This window comes from Xyrauchen texanus, chromosome 36, assembly GCF_025860055.1.
Source record: "Xyrauchen texanus isolate HMW12.3.18 chromosome 36, RBS_HiC_50CHRs, whole genome shotgun sequence".
Classification (NCBI taxonomy): Eukaryota; Metazoa; Chordata; class Actinopteri; order Cypriniformes; family Catostomidae; genus Xyrauchen; species Xyrauchen texanus.
In genome coordinates this window covers 12,568,622-12,582,674 of record NC_068311.1, presented here as the reverse complement: position 1 = coordinate 12,582,674, position 14,053 = coordinate 12,568,622, and the positions used below count along the sequence as shown (strand labels likewise).

At 36.9% G+C, this 14,053-nt stretch overlaps 2 protein-coding genes across 6 annotated transcripts in view; one reads left to right on the top strand and one right to left on the bottom strand.

Annotated features, from left to right (window-relative positions):
• LOC127630248 (glycerophosphodiester phosphodiesterase domain-containing protein 5-like) overlaps positions 1-5,061 on the top strand; it is a 73,673-nt gene extending 68,612 nt beyond the window's left edge. For all 5 annotated transcript variants that reach the window (XR_007968841.1, XR_007968840.1, XM_052107732.1 and 2 more), the window contains one exon: positions 3,803-5,061. Coding sequence is in view for 3 of the 5 variants with exons in the window: in XM_052107732.1 (XP_051963692.1) it covers positions 3,803-3,870 (68 nt within the window). In the remaining 2 variants the exon portion in view is untranslated. The remainder of the gene's footprint in view (positions 1-3,802) is intronic.
• Positions 5,062-5,164: 103 nt separating this feature from the next.
• Positions 5,165-11,605, bottom strand: hspa13 (heat shock protein 70 family, member 13). Its single transcript, XM_052107733.1, has 5 exons — positions 11,490-11,605; positions 10,594-10,934; positions 10,285-10,498; positions 9,914-10,081; positions 5,165-7,815 (listed from the first exon to the last, which is right to left on the bottom strand). The coding sequence occupies exons 1-5, from the start codon at positions 11,566-11,568 to the stop codon at positions 7,247-7,249; spliced, it is 1,371 nt and encodes a 456-aa protein (XP_051963693.1). The 5' UTR covers positions 11,569-11,605; the 3' UTR covers positions 5,165-7,246.
• Between the last annotated feature and the right edge of the window lie 2,448 nt (positions 11,606-14,053).

Sequence of the window (14,053 nt, the reverse complement as noted above, 5' to 3'; positions counted from 1 at the left end):
TAGAAACATCCAGAGCCACCGTGCACAGGCACCAGAAACAGCGGCAGAAGCGCCTGACCTGGGCTACAGAGAAGCAGCACTGGACTGTTGCTCAGTGGTCCAAAGTACTTTTTTCGGATGAAAGCAAATTTTGCATGTCATTCGAAATCAAGGTGCCAGAGTCTGGAGGAAGACTGGGGAGAAGGAAATGCCAAAATGCCTGAAGTCCAGTGTCAAGTACCCACAGTCAGTGATGGTCTGGGGTGCCATGTCAGCTGCTGGTGTTGGTCCACTGTGTTTTATCAAGGGCAGGGTCAATGCAGCTAGCTATCAGGAGATTTTGGAGCACTTCATGCTTCCATCTGCTGAAAAGCTTTATGGAGATGAAGATTTCATTTTTCAGCACGACCTGGCACCTGCTCACAGTGCCAAAACCACTGGTAAATGGTATACTGACCATGGTATTACTGTGCTCCATTGGCCTGCCAACTCTCCTGACCTGAACCCCATAGAGAATCTGTGGGATATTGTGAAGAGAAAGTTGAGAGACGCAAGACCCAACACTCTGGATGAGCTTAAGGCCGCTATCGAAGCATCCTGGGCCTCCATAACACCTCAGCAGTGCCACAGGCTGATTGCCTCCATGCCATGCCGCATTGAAGCAGTCATTTCTGCAAAAGGATTCCCGACCAAGTATTGAGTGCATAACTGAACATATTTGAAGGTTGACTTTTTTTGTATTAAAAACACTTCTTTTATTGGTCGGATGAAATATGCTAATTTTTTGAGATAGGAATTTTGGGTTTTCATGAGCTGTATGCCAAAATCATCAGTATTAAAACAATAAAAGACCTGAAATATTTCAGTTGGTGTGCAATGAATCTAAAATATATGAAAGTTTAATTTTTATCATTACATTATGGAAAATAATGAACTTTATCACAATATGCTAATTTTTTGAGAAGGACCTGTAAATACCGTCTTGACCATTACAAAATAGCTATGGTTTTTAATGCTTAGAAGCTGTACTTTACACTGCATGTAGGCATTATGGCCAAAACTGAACAACTGCTTTGAAATTTTCAGACAAACCAGAAGTGTTCCATTTTTGGTCATTTATTAATAACTTTGCATTGTACATATTATTGTAATTGGTAAAAACATCAAACTGATCAATTAGCCAGTTTCATTTGTTGTTGGAAAGCTCTCAAAGAGTAGAATACAACCAGTCTATTTTGTGGCTCAGTGGTTGAGGCTCAGGGTTACTGACCAGAAGGTTGGGGGTTCAAGCCCCAGCACCACCAAGATGCCACTGTTGGGCCCTTGAGCAAGGCCCTTAACTCCAGGTTGCTCCGGGGGGATTGTCCCTGTAATAAGTGCACTGTAAGTCGCTTTGGATAAAAGCGTCTGCCAAATGCATAAATGTAAATGTAAATGTAAATGTTACGTGTAAACAATTTTCTCTTAAAACTTCATGAAACATAAAAAGAACATAAAATATCACATACCATTACGTGTTATTAGATGCATAGATCATTAGATAATCCACACAAAGCACAGTGTACATACAGCACATAATGTGCTAACTGGCTAAAAAACTTTAGCTTTCCTGGATCTGATGACTTCATCGGAAATGATGTAATACATTGTCCAGCATCATTGAATGCTAAACCAATGGTATTAGGATTCATATCGCTGCAACCATAGGTGGAAGTCATCCAAATATGGGCAGAGAGGTTTGCTCACTCTAGTTACGTATGGCCACCAAGAGATGCGCCAAGTACATGACACAGACTCAGTGATGGCTCAAATGTCATAGAATTAACTGAATGAGATCTTGTTACGTATGCCTGCATGCTTTGGAGAGAGAACATCCGTTTAATCATTTTTGTATTTGCATGTGTAATTATTATTTCCAATTATTGTGTTTTATTTGTTTGGAGACGTTTTTGGACACTAGGACAAATAATTTTTGTAATGCTACATCTTTTGATTGCTTTGTCTTATCAAAACTAAATTTTACTTAGTTAAATGAGACATGATTGGGAACAAAGCAAAATATTTTTCTGAGCTACCTTATTTACACCCTGAGATACAACGTATAGTGTCAAATAAAAAAAATATGAAATGTTTTAATTGTTTTCTTTTTGTTTATTTGTTTTTTCCAGCAGTTCTCTCATAATGTATTATAATCTATACAGTGCATCTGGAAAGTATTCACAGCGCTTCACTTTTTCCACATTTTGATATGTTACCTTATTCCAAAATTTATTAAATTCATTATTTTCCTCCAATAATAAATATATTATTTGTTTATTTGGAAAGGCACACACCTGTTTATATAAGGTCCCACAGTTAACAGTGCATGTCAGTGCACAAACCTAGCTATGAAGTCCAAGGAATTGTCTGTAGACATCTGAAAAATGTCTGCAGCATTGAAGGTCCTAATGAGCACAGTGGCCTCCATCTTCTATAAATGGAAGAAGTTTGGAGCCACCGGGACTTTTCCTAGAGCTGGCCGCCTGGCCAAACTGAGTGATCAGGGAGAAGGGCCTTAGTCAGGGAGGTGACCAAGAACCCGATGGTCACTCTGACAGAGCTCCAGTGTTTCTCTGTGGAGATAGGAGAAACTTCCAGAAGAACAACCATCTCTGCAGCACTCCACCAATCTGGCCTGTATGGTAGAGTGGCCAGACGGAAGCCACTCCTCAGTAAAAGGCACATGACAGACCGCCTGGAGTTTGCCAAAAGGCACCTGAAGGACTCTGACCATGAGAAACAAAATTCTCTGGTCTGGTGAAACAAATATTGAACTCTTTGGCCTGAATGGCAAGCATCATGTCTGGAGGAAACCAGGCACTGCTCATCACCTGGCCAATACCATCCCTACAGTAAAGCATGGTGGTGGCAGCATCATGTTGTGGGGATGTTTTTCAGCGGCAGGAACTGGGAGACTAGTCAGGATCGAGGGAAAAATGAATGCAGTAATGTACAGAGACATCCTTGATGAAAACCTGCTCCAGACACTCTTGACCTCAGACTGGCGTGAAGGTTCATCTTCCAACAGGACAACGACCCGAAGCCACATCCAACACTGTGAATGTCCTTTAGTGGACCAGCCAGAGCCCAGACTTTAACCCGATTTAACATCTCTGGAGAGATCTGAAAATGGCTGTGCACCAACGCTCCCCATCCAACCTGATGGTGCTTGAGAGGTCCTGCAAAGATGAATGGGAGAAACTGCCCAAAAATAGGTGTGCCAAGCTTGTAGCATCATACACTAAAAGACTTGAGGCTGTAATTGGTGCCAAAGGTGCTTCAACAAAGTATTGAGCAAAGGCTGTGAATACTTATGTACATGTGATTGTTTTTTATGTTTTTATACATTTGCAAAGATTTCAAACAAACTTCTTTCAGGTTGTCATTATGGGGTATTGTTTGTAGAATTTAGTACAATTTTAGTATTACATTCATTTAATAATGAATGTAATACATTTTGGAATAAGGCTGTAACAGAATAAAATGTGGAAAAAGTGAAGCGCTGTGAATACTTTCCGGATGCACTGTATCATTAAACAAATGAAAAGCTTGACAAGGTTTCTTTAAAATGATGCAAAACAATTGCTCCTCTTTGTTTTGTGTTGTGTTGTTTTTTTTGTGTATTTGTTTTTTTTATTATTATTTTTTTGTAGAGCTATAAGCCTTTAATTTTGGCCAAGCCACTAAAATATAATCTTACATTAAAAAAAAAAAAAAAAAAACACCTTCCAAGCTTAAATGGTTAAACTATATTTGTAATGCCTTTTTTCCTATTGTTTCACAGAGGTGAGCAATGGAGTCAGCAGTGATGAACCATATATGGAAAATGGATTTAACTTCTACACCAATTAAGGCTTTCTCATTGAACCCCAGGAGCAAAAAAACATGAGACACAATGGCTGACAAATGTGTCTTGATTTTATGGAAAGAAATCAATTGCATCCTGAACCAGTTTGTGATGTATCCTCTTTACTACTGACTCGATTCTGTCTACTGTTGATGATGGACCCATGTATAGAAAAATACAATTATTCTGCTGTTAATTTGCTTGTACTTAATTCTGGCCACTGAAGAGAAGTGTTCAGTTATAGAGTAGGAAGTGCAGTTCTTCTGTTGACTATTACCAAATCTGTGGCCTCTGCCCCCACTAAACGCTTGAGGATGCTGGAATGCCCGTCACTTGCTTCGTATTGCAAGCATGCCTGTAATAATATAGTGGGTTTTATCTGTCGGTTTTTGGGGATTGTATTTTTTTCTAATCATCCATAGCCAGCCAATGCTGAGTAATGCATATATATATATTTTATTCTATCTAGACCTTGATTTGGTGTGATATTCACAGTCTAATGATGCCTTCTGTTCAAACTGTTGTGAAGTTTAAAGAACAGACAGGTGTTTACAGAGTGCCTGCATTTATCCTTCCAGTGATATTTACTGTATACTGGTGTATACCTATACATTTTTGCATATGGTTCATTTGTTTGTCGTTTCGGGAGGAAATCACCCAGCCTTACAGTCTTGGTCAGTTTGTTTGATGCCATTGCAGATAACATGGGGAATTTTGGCACATATTCTGCTACAAACAAGTAATATTAGAACTTAAGTTTGACAAAATCTCAAAAGTAGGCTGAAATGGAAGGGGGAAAATGATTATCAAAAAAGGGTCTGTTAAAATAAGTTAGCTTAGATTCTGTAGTTTACACTGTGTAGAAGGAAGCTGACTGGAGTTTCAATGCAGTGCAGTATTACTCATAAGTAACACTGTCCTAGAATAAAGTGTTTCAATATTGTTTTTTCTATTTATTTTTAAACGATTGCATTGTCAATTTAGTCTCTCCTCTCAACCCTCTTCTTTATTAAACAGAATTTTATGTTATAAACACTTAGTACGGGGCTTCCCGTTGGGTGAGGTCATGACCCCTGAATTAATATATGGTAAATGTCACCTCTCACATTGTTTACAGTTGATGGGGGCTGAATGATTGTGCTGTTTGATGTTTTTATTTTGTATTGATGTGTTTGAGGTCAATCAATAAAAAAAAACTGCAGTTTTGACAGTTTGTGTTTTTCTTTGTGTAGTAAAGTATGGAAGGCACAACATCTTTTAAAGATTTATAGGTTTTAATGACACAGAAACCAGGTCCTGTTCATAATGCAACTTTGACACAAATGGAATGACAGTTCCATTCACAAATTATTCACCGTAGTCGAGTTGTAAAGTTCTCCCTTATGTACTGTAGTCCTTTTATACTCCGCTCATCATCTGCTACATGTTAAGTGTATTTAGGTACGATCACTCTGATCATGTGTGTTTTGCCCCCATTTCAGTTGTTATGTTGAGCTGTATTTGAGTTTCTCAATTATGCAAACAAAATACATGTAGATGTGCATTTTCCACAAAAATATTGGACTTTTCCATTTTGGTGAATTGCACTCCTTCCTTTTGTACACAAACATCAGAAATATTTTAAATCATATTCTTATATAAAAGTTTCAGTTTGAATTTTAACTTGAATTAATACCACATTGGTGACGTGCAACCTGTACATATGTCTCAAAAAAACAATTGGTGTTCCATGACCCATTAAGGTTTTTTCACGGAGATGAATACTGGAACTCCCATAAACAGACGATTAAATTCTTTAAAACTATGCTTGGTCTACTGTACACATTTTAATGACAGTGGCGATAATAACAAGACTTAAGCAAACTCCAGTAGACAGAAAACAACAGGTAGCTGAAAACAGATATCCTCTGCAAATAAACAAATAAAAAGCAGAGACTGGAATGATTAGTCACAGTTATATACAAACAGCTGTTCCCTGAATACAAAGTCATTTGTAAATAAAATGTAAATCAATAGTTGCATTCCATTCTAAGTCAGATGTGGAAAATTCAGATTTAATATCTCCAATGACAAACAGAAACAGATTAGCATGTGTTCGATTGTCAATGGGGAGGTATCCTAGCAACCAAATTGTGGAGGATAAATGATGCAATGTAATGCTAGCATTTGTACAATAATTGTTTTATTTGTTTAAAGGATAGTCCACCCAAAAATGTATATTCTCTCCACATTTACTCACATAAATGCCATTCCAGATGTGTATGACTTTCTTCTGCTGAACACAAAGGTTTTTAGATTAATATCTCAGCTCTGTAGGTCCATACAATGCAAGTGAATGGTGGCCAAAATTTTGAAGGTGAAAAAGCACATAAAGGCAACTTAAAAGTAATCCATATCTTCAGAAGTGATGTGATAGATATGGGTGAGAAACAGATCAATATTTAAATCAATTGTTACTATAAATCTCCCCTTTTACTTTCACTTCCACATTCTATTTATGTTTTTGGGAAGGGAGGAGAATTTATATTAAAAAAGGACTAATTGAGGACTTTGATTTGTTTCTCACCCACACCTATCATATCGCTGCTGAAGATATTAACCACTGGAGTTGTATGGATTACTTTTATGCTGCCTTAATGTGCTTTTTTGTCCTTCAAAGTTCTGGCCACCATTCACTTTGTATGGAGATATTCTTCTAAAAAAAATTGTGTGTTCAGCAGAAAGAAGAAGGCATACACATCTGGGATGGCATGAGGGTGAGTAAATGATAAGATCATTTTCATTTCTGGGTGAACTATCCCTTTAAAAAATTTTGTTTATTGTTAACATGTGCCTAAATGTTTACATGATGTCATGTACATGCATTTCTGCAAAAATGAAGCTAAGGATTTTCGCATGAGTTTTGAAGTTAGAAGTCCGAGTGGTGTTCAAGTGGTTCCATTGCACTTTTCCCAAGTAGGAAATGTTGGAAATTCTGACTTTGTGTTGAACGGAATGCAGCATTATTGCACAGTTAGTACCAGTTAGGCACACAGATGGCAATAAAGTAATAGTCATTGTGACTAAAGTCCCAAGCAGACACTCGCTCAGGATAACAAGAGAAAAAACATTCTCTCAACATTATTTGTATAACAGTTAATTAAATAAATACTCTACATCTTTTCTGAAGATAATGTACAAATTGTGACTTGGACCAATAAGCCCAGACATCAAGTACAAATTCTTCAGTAACCATTATGTTTGGCCTGATATCAGGTATTCATTGCAAAGCTAATGCATTGGAAGAAGCAAAGACACACAACACATGCCGTTTAACCGTTTCTTTAGTTTGTCGGCACAAAACAGTCATGTGAAAAAAGTCTGATTCAATTTCTGAAGCAATCAGCTGAAGTTGGTCTTGCGAAGGTGCCTGTTTGGAATTTCAATAGCGCTAACCTGCAGAGGCCAAGAGCCACCCATAATGCCTGCCTGAATGGCTACCCCAATCACTACAGCCAGGTCAGGGTCCACGGAAGTGTTTGGTTCCTTCCCAAAGTAATGACTAATAAGCTGTCTAATGCGGGGGATCCTTGTAGACCCTCCGACCAGAACAATCTCATCCACCTCCCCTTTCTCTAAATGGCCCTCAATGAGAACGGTTTCAATGGGTGCCAGGATCTTCTGAAAGAGATCTGCATTAAGATCCTCAAAAAGTTCACGTGTCAGCTTCTCCTGGAACAGAACTTTTTCCTCTTGCTCTCCGCTGACTCCTGTTATCTGCAAGTTAAGAGGAACTTTGAGAAGAACATAGGGCTCCTGAGTGAGGTTGATCTTAACAGCCTCCACAGCCTGTCGGAGAAGGTGGATGTCTTCTTTAAGTGTGGGGGGAACACCATACTGCTGCCGTACTCGCTCGATGGCGTACTGCAACAAACGCTGGGAGAAGTCCTGACCTCCAAGCTTGTTATTACCTAGGGAGATTAAGATGCTGTGGTCACCATGTGCTGCTAAACACCTTAACCTCGTACGACCCCTTATACACATAGATGGACATTGTAATTTGGCTTCACTATAAGCAACGCATACTTAAAATGAATTTAAACAGACTGATCTCAGTTCAGGAGACTCTATGCTGTCAGTAAAATGTTAAAATTTCAACGTATGGAGTCATGTGACCAAACAACATGCCCCCGATCACAGCAGAGTTTGTCTTTGAGAGAAATGCTAACAAAACTACAGCTGGTGAGAAACCTACTTACGTTTTTACATTGAAACCTGTTTGAGACTCTAGTTTCATCCGATATGCCATTTTTTTTATTTGAGCGATTCATCGCAAAACGCCACACTGCTAAACACAATGTACACTAATGTGTACTTTTGCACATCTTTTCCTTAGAAATCCTATATTTATTGTGCATTATCACATTGAGAATCAATGGGATCATCTGAGAGCAACAATTTTTCAGCTTTTGGAGGCTTTTATGGAATTAGGATGAACATAATGTGCATTTCGAACTGTTCTGAGACCAGTGAACACAGACAGCACACTGGAGGTTAAGTCATTCACTAAATAGGGAGCAATGGAGCATCCTATATCTTTCCTATGCAGATAATTGCATTCATTCCTAAAATCAGACCAAACGATGATGTTTGGACCACTCAGCATGTTTGGCAGACATGGGACAATGATAATCAGTACATAGATTCAGAATTTATCATTTATATTTTAATATTGTTGGCATTGATTGGATGTCTATATAATGTCTCAAAAACACGAATAACCAACACTCCTGAAAACAAAACCAATTTGATCAAATAAAATCGGACTTTCTTGGAATTATTTACAATTTCACAACTTAGTCTAGCTGTCCTCATATGTTGCCATCAATTTTTAGAAAAACTTTTTTTCTCTAGAATGTGTGTTTTTTGTTTAATTTTGTTTTATACTACTAAGTACTACTAGTTACAAAATCAAAAAGAGAAATGGAAAATGCACACAGCAGTCACGCTCGGAACTCAAGAGGTTAAATAAATATTCTGGGTTCAGTACAAGATAAGCTCAAGCGACAGCATTTGTGGCAAAATGTTGATTACCACCAAAAATTGTCGCACCTTTTCTTTAAATAAAAAAAGCATCAGCAAAAATCAAGGTTACAGCACCTACAATGTAAGTGAATGGGGCCAATTTATGAAGAGTTTAAAAAGGCAGAAACGAGAAGCTTATAATTTTATAAAAGTACTTACATTAACACTTTTGTAAAAACTTGTATTTGGGTATTGCATGTGTATTTTATTTTTAATATAGCACCTTTAAAAGGTAACTTCTCGAGGCACTTTACATAGGAAAAGAACATATAACAAAAATTATAATAATTTATATATACAAAAAAATATTTATTTATATACAAATATAAGCATAAAAACACAGAGTATATAAACATGCATTTCAAAACAGAGTTACTAATAAAACACAATGAAAAAAATTTAAGAATTGAGTAAAAGCTGTCCTGTCCTAAGGTTTTAAGACTAGATTTAAATGCACCAAAAGTCTGTGCTTCTCTTATATCAGCTGATGTTCTACAATTTTGAAGCAGAACATGAAAATGCCCTGTCCCCCATAGATCGTAGATGAGTCTGAAGGACAGTTAATAGACCATTTTACAGTGTTATGTCATTATGGCAACGAAGTGGTAAAATGGCATATAACTTTTCCCTGAAAAGGTTAGCAAATGATTTTAGCACACTAAAAGCGTGTTAACACGCATATAAATCTTGAGGTAATACTTTTAAAACAGTGAGTATTTTAACGTTTATGGATTGGCCCCATTCACTTACATTGTCAGTGCCTCACTGGTACCCCAGATTTTGCTTTCTTTAAAGAAAAAGGAGGGACATGTTGCAATTATTTTTGTGCTAATCTAAATTATGCCACAAATGCTGTCGATTGAGCTTAACTTGTATTGAACCTGGAATATTGCTGTCAACATGAGGAGCGGAATTTCTGTAATTTCCTTAATAACAAGTTTCTGCTCTTGACTTGTTTAGGACACAGCTCTAATGTGTACTCACCTGCCATAGCTCTGGTGAGGAACATGCCACCCTGCTTATTGAGAAGTGACACATCTAGTGTTCCTCCCCCCAGATCCACCACCAGCACATTAAACACGTCAGCCTTATGCAGGCCATATGCCATTGCTGCTGCCGTGGGCTCGTTGATCACCCGCAGGACGTCCAGCCCTGGTAATGGAAGAGATGCACAATGACTAATTAATTCCTTTTACAGCTGTTAGAAGCATTAGGTGTAATGCATTAAGTAAACAGTGTCCAAAACATAGTTAAGTTAAAGTCCCAAAATCTTACAATCGCATTCTAACAACACAAGACTTGCCGTTAATGACTATCTGGCAATGAATGGAGTAACTAACTGATAGTAAACTGACCTGCTAGGTTAGCTGCTCTTATGGTGTAGTTTCTTTGCCTCTCATCAAACTCTGCTGGCACAGATATAACTGCTTTTTCAATGGGAACTCCAAATTGTTTCTCTGCCATCTTTCTCATTTTCAGCAGGAGTCGGGAACCAATGAACTCTGGAGTAACAGTGAAAGTGCTGTTTGTGGAGACTACAAATTCTGCACTCTCATTGTTGAAGATTACCTGTAAAACAGTGCAGAAAGATATTGTATTGCTAAACATAGATGAAAGATCTGCTGCAACCAAGGGTAATGAGAGGACATTAAAAACATGTGTACCTTAAATGGGTATCGTGCACTCTCTTGCTCTAAAGTTTCACGGTCAAAAATCTTCCCTATAAATCTCTTAGCATCATAGATTGTGTTTTGAGGATTGATGTCTGATAATTCTTGGCCTTCGTGTCCAGCGTACACACCAGTGGAGGTGAATGACACAACACTAGGTATGCTTTTGCGTCCTTTCTCATCTCCAATAACTTCAATTTCCCCTGTGCCAGGCTGAAACACTCCCACGGAGCAGAACGTGGTACCAAGATCCAACCCAATGACCCTGGGTTTTGGAGGGGGCAAGTACTGCTGTCCCAGATACCCTGCCAAAAATAAAGCCAGGATGACAGAACCTGTGGGGATACAAAAAGTAAATATGACAGATAGAAGAACAGTGAAATTAGGCTTGCAGACAATTTTAAAGTATGTGTCTGATCTACAGACAATAGCAGTGTAGCACTGTAGCAGTGTCTATTGTCCCTTTACAAAAAATACTGTAACAGTAGGATGGTAGAGTGATGGTATTAAATTATAATACAATGGTACTTTGAAATATTCCATGGTATTCTTATAACACTGTATTTGCATGGTACCTCAAAGAACACCATGGTATTACCATGGTACATGTCTAAAAGACATGGTGATGCCATTCTACTCTTTGGTATTGTTTTGTTAGTGCTGCCTACCTAGCAGTTCTGTGTATCTGAAGAGCCAAAAGTCACAGTTTAGACATACTCAAACTGCTGTCTAGATAGGCAGCACACTAGTTTTTGGTACATCGACACTGGGGACTTTCATGCCAGCTGCGTCAGTTCTATTTCTAGCTAGCTAAGAGCTACCGGGAAATAGTTATTTTGTAAAATGTAACATGTAGCTTTTCCGTTTTTTAAATTTGTTTCAAAACTTACCTATTATGGACATTTCTCCAGCCATGTCTCCAACCCGATATGTTATTGACAGCTTTAACAAGGGATGCTCATTTAGCATCTGTGCCGACTGTACCAAGCCGGCGGTGTGTCATAATCGCGCAGATACACGTCAACATAACACAAGCTGTTGTGTGTAGGGGGTTGTAGTTTTTTTCAACAGAGACGTATGTGTGGAGAAAAAGGAACTTTAACTTCAATCAACTACATCTCCCAGAATGCACGGTAGGAGTCAAGCGTTTTAGGTACTTTTGCGTGTTTCCGCAACAGAAATGCTAGCAATCTATATTAAAAAACTGTTATGATATTAAAAAAACGTAATGACTTTGGCACAGACATAATCATCAGCCAACTAGCAGATGACACAACAATATTCTTAAAAGATAGATACCAAATTTCAACAACTATTGCCAAAATTGAAAAATTATCCAAAGCCTCAGGACTAACATTAAACTTAAAAAAGTGTGAATTGCTGGCTGTACACGACACTTCACTGAAAGACATCTGTAATATCCCTATTAAATCAGAAATTAAATACCTGGGGATTTATCTTTCCAATTACCAAAAACAAAGCCAATTTCTGAATGTAGAAAATAAAATGAAAGAAAGAATGCAAGTCAAGACTAAATATATGGCTACAGAGGGACCTATCCTCTAGGTCGAATTTACCTAACTAAGATGGAATGTTTATCGAGATGTATTTACCCAGCCTATTCCAATGCCATTCCAAACAAATTGATTAAATCTATCAACCTAAATTTCATTTGGAGAAACACCACATTATATGAAGGAAAGCAGTATGGTTAAAGACACAAAGGATGGAGGACTAAAAGTTATTGATTTTGACTGCCTTAATGGAACCTTAAAAATAAACTGATAAAAATCTTGGATCAAATACAGCAACTCCTTTTGGTATTGTATTCTAAAGACCTTACTCAAGAAATTTGGAGGATTAGAATTTCTTCTTAGAACGGACTTTAATGTTGACAAATTACCTATAACATTGTCAGAGTTTCACAGACAAATACTCTTGTATTGAAAATGTTATATGTACATAACTTCTCACCCCACACATCTGTACTCTGGAACAACAGATGTGTTTTGCACCGCAACAGATCTCTGTTCTTTGAAGATTGGTATGGGAGAAATATAGAGATATATGGTCCATAGTAGACTTAATGGATACCAACGGACATTTTTTAAATTATGAACAATTTTGCATCAAATATAATTTCAAACCCTTAAAATCAGACTTTACTAAATTACATAGAGCACTACCCCAAGAATTTGTCTTTCTAACCAAAAATATTTTGGCATATCATCCAATACAACCACAACTGGCCTTACTATCAATTCAAGGGATCTTTGCTCTGGATAGAAAATGATCACTTTATTAGAAATCGTTTTACTGAATACCTGTACCCTGAAAGGCAAATTAAAAATATTTTAAAATATTATAATATTAAAAATGACATCCTACAAAAAATTGATAAAGATTAAATTACTAAACTAAGTACAATGTATCTAACACTCCCTATACCCCCCAAAGTGAAAAAAACACACTTCAAAAGTAATGAACAACATGTACCCCTCTAAAGAATTACTTGGACTTCACTTTGGTATAGATGATAACACATGTACATTCTGTGAAAATGATGTCGAAACTACGGACCATGTATTTTTCTCATGTAATGTGAAACAGACATTGTGGTGTGATATACATAAATGGGTTAAGCAACAGATGTCTTCATTCCCAACCTCTATCTCCAGAGATGACATAACATTTGGATTGATATTGCAAAGCAAGGGTGATGAGCTCTGTAGAAATACAATTGTATGTCTAGCTAAATTTTTCATTCACAAATGTAGAATTGTGAAATCATCTCCCAAAGTTGTCGTTTTTTTAAATGAATTTAAATTGTATATAAAATCCTTAAAAACTCTGAAAGGTCCTAAAGCACAAAAACTTTAGGTATGATACCCTAAATCACTTCCCAACTGAGGTGAACAAAGACTGAATTTTCAATAAAGAAAAAAAAAAGAAACCTTTTGCGTGTTTCCTGTTTTAGATTTCCCTTTTATTTTAATGACGCACCAGCATTAACGAACCTCAAATTGACCTCTGCATTATGCAAACAGACAAACCAACCACAAAACCAGAAAATAGCACTTCAAATAAATAAATAAATTTTTATAGAAAATATGAAAACACATAACAACTATGGTATATATTTAATATTTTAATACATATTTATTCTCAAATTAAATTATTAAAAAATCAAATCATTCAAATTAAAAAATATTTTACATATTTGCAAAACAAATTGGACTCTTAACGTGGTTTTAATTCTCTGGCATACTTTCATTTCTGAAATATGATTTTTAGTATTGTTTATTATAAAGAAATCAATGTAAAGTACATTTTTATTACCACTTTATTATCATATATATCTAATCGGTGTACATTTGTCCAGAATTGATAGAATTCAAGTTAAATGTGGTCGATCAATCAAAAGCCTACAAATAACCTGCCACAAGACCGAAGA

Excerpts from the sequence above, each read along its gene's own strand:
- hspa13 (XM_052107733.1), bottom strand. The coding sequence starts at position 11,568 with ATGCTAAATGAGCATCCCTTGTTAAAGCTGTCAATAACATATCGGGTT. Across the intron at positions 10,499-10,593 it reads GTGCACGATACCCATTTAAG|GTAATCTTCAACAATGAGAG; the intron begins GTACACATGTTT and ends ACTGTTTTACAG. Across the intron at positions 10,082-10,284 it reads AAGAGCAGCTAACCTAGCAG|GGCTGGACGTCCTGCGGGTG; the intron begins GTCAGTTTACTA and ends TTCCATTACCAG.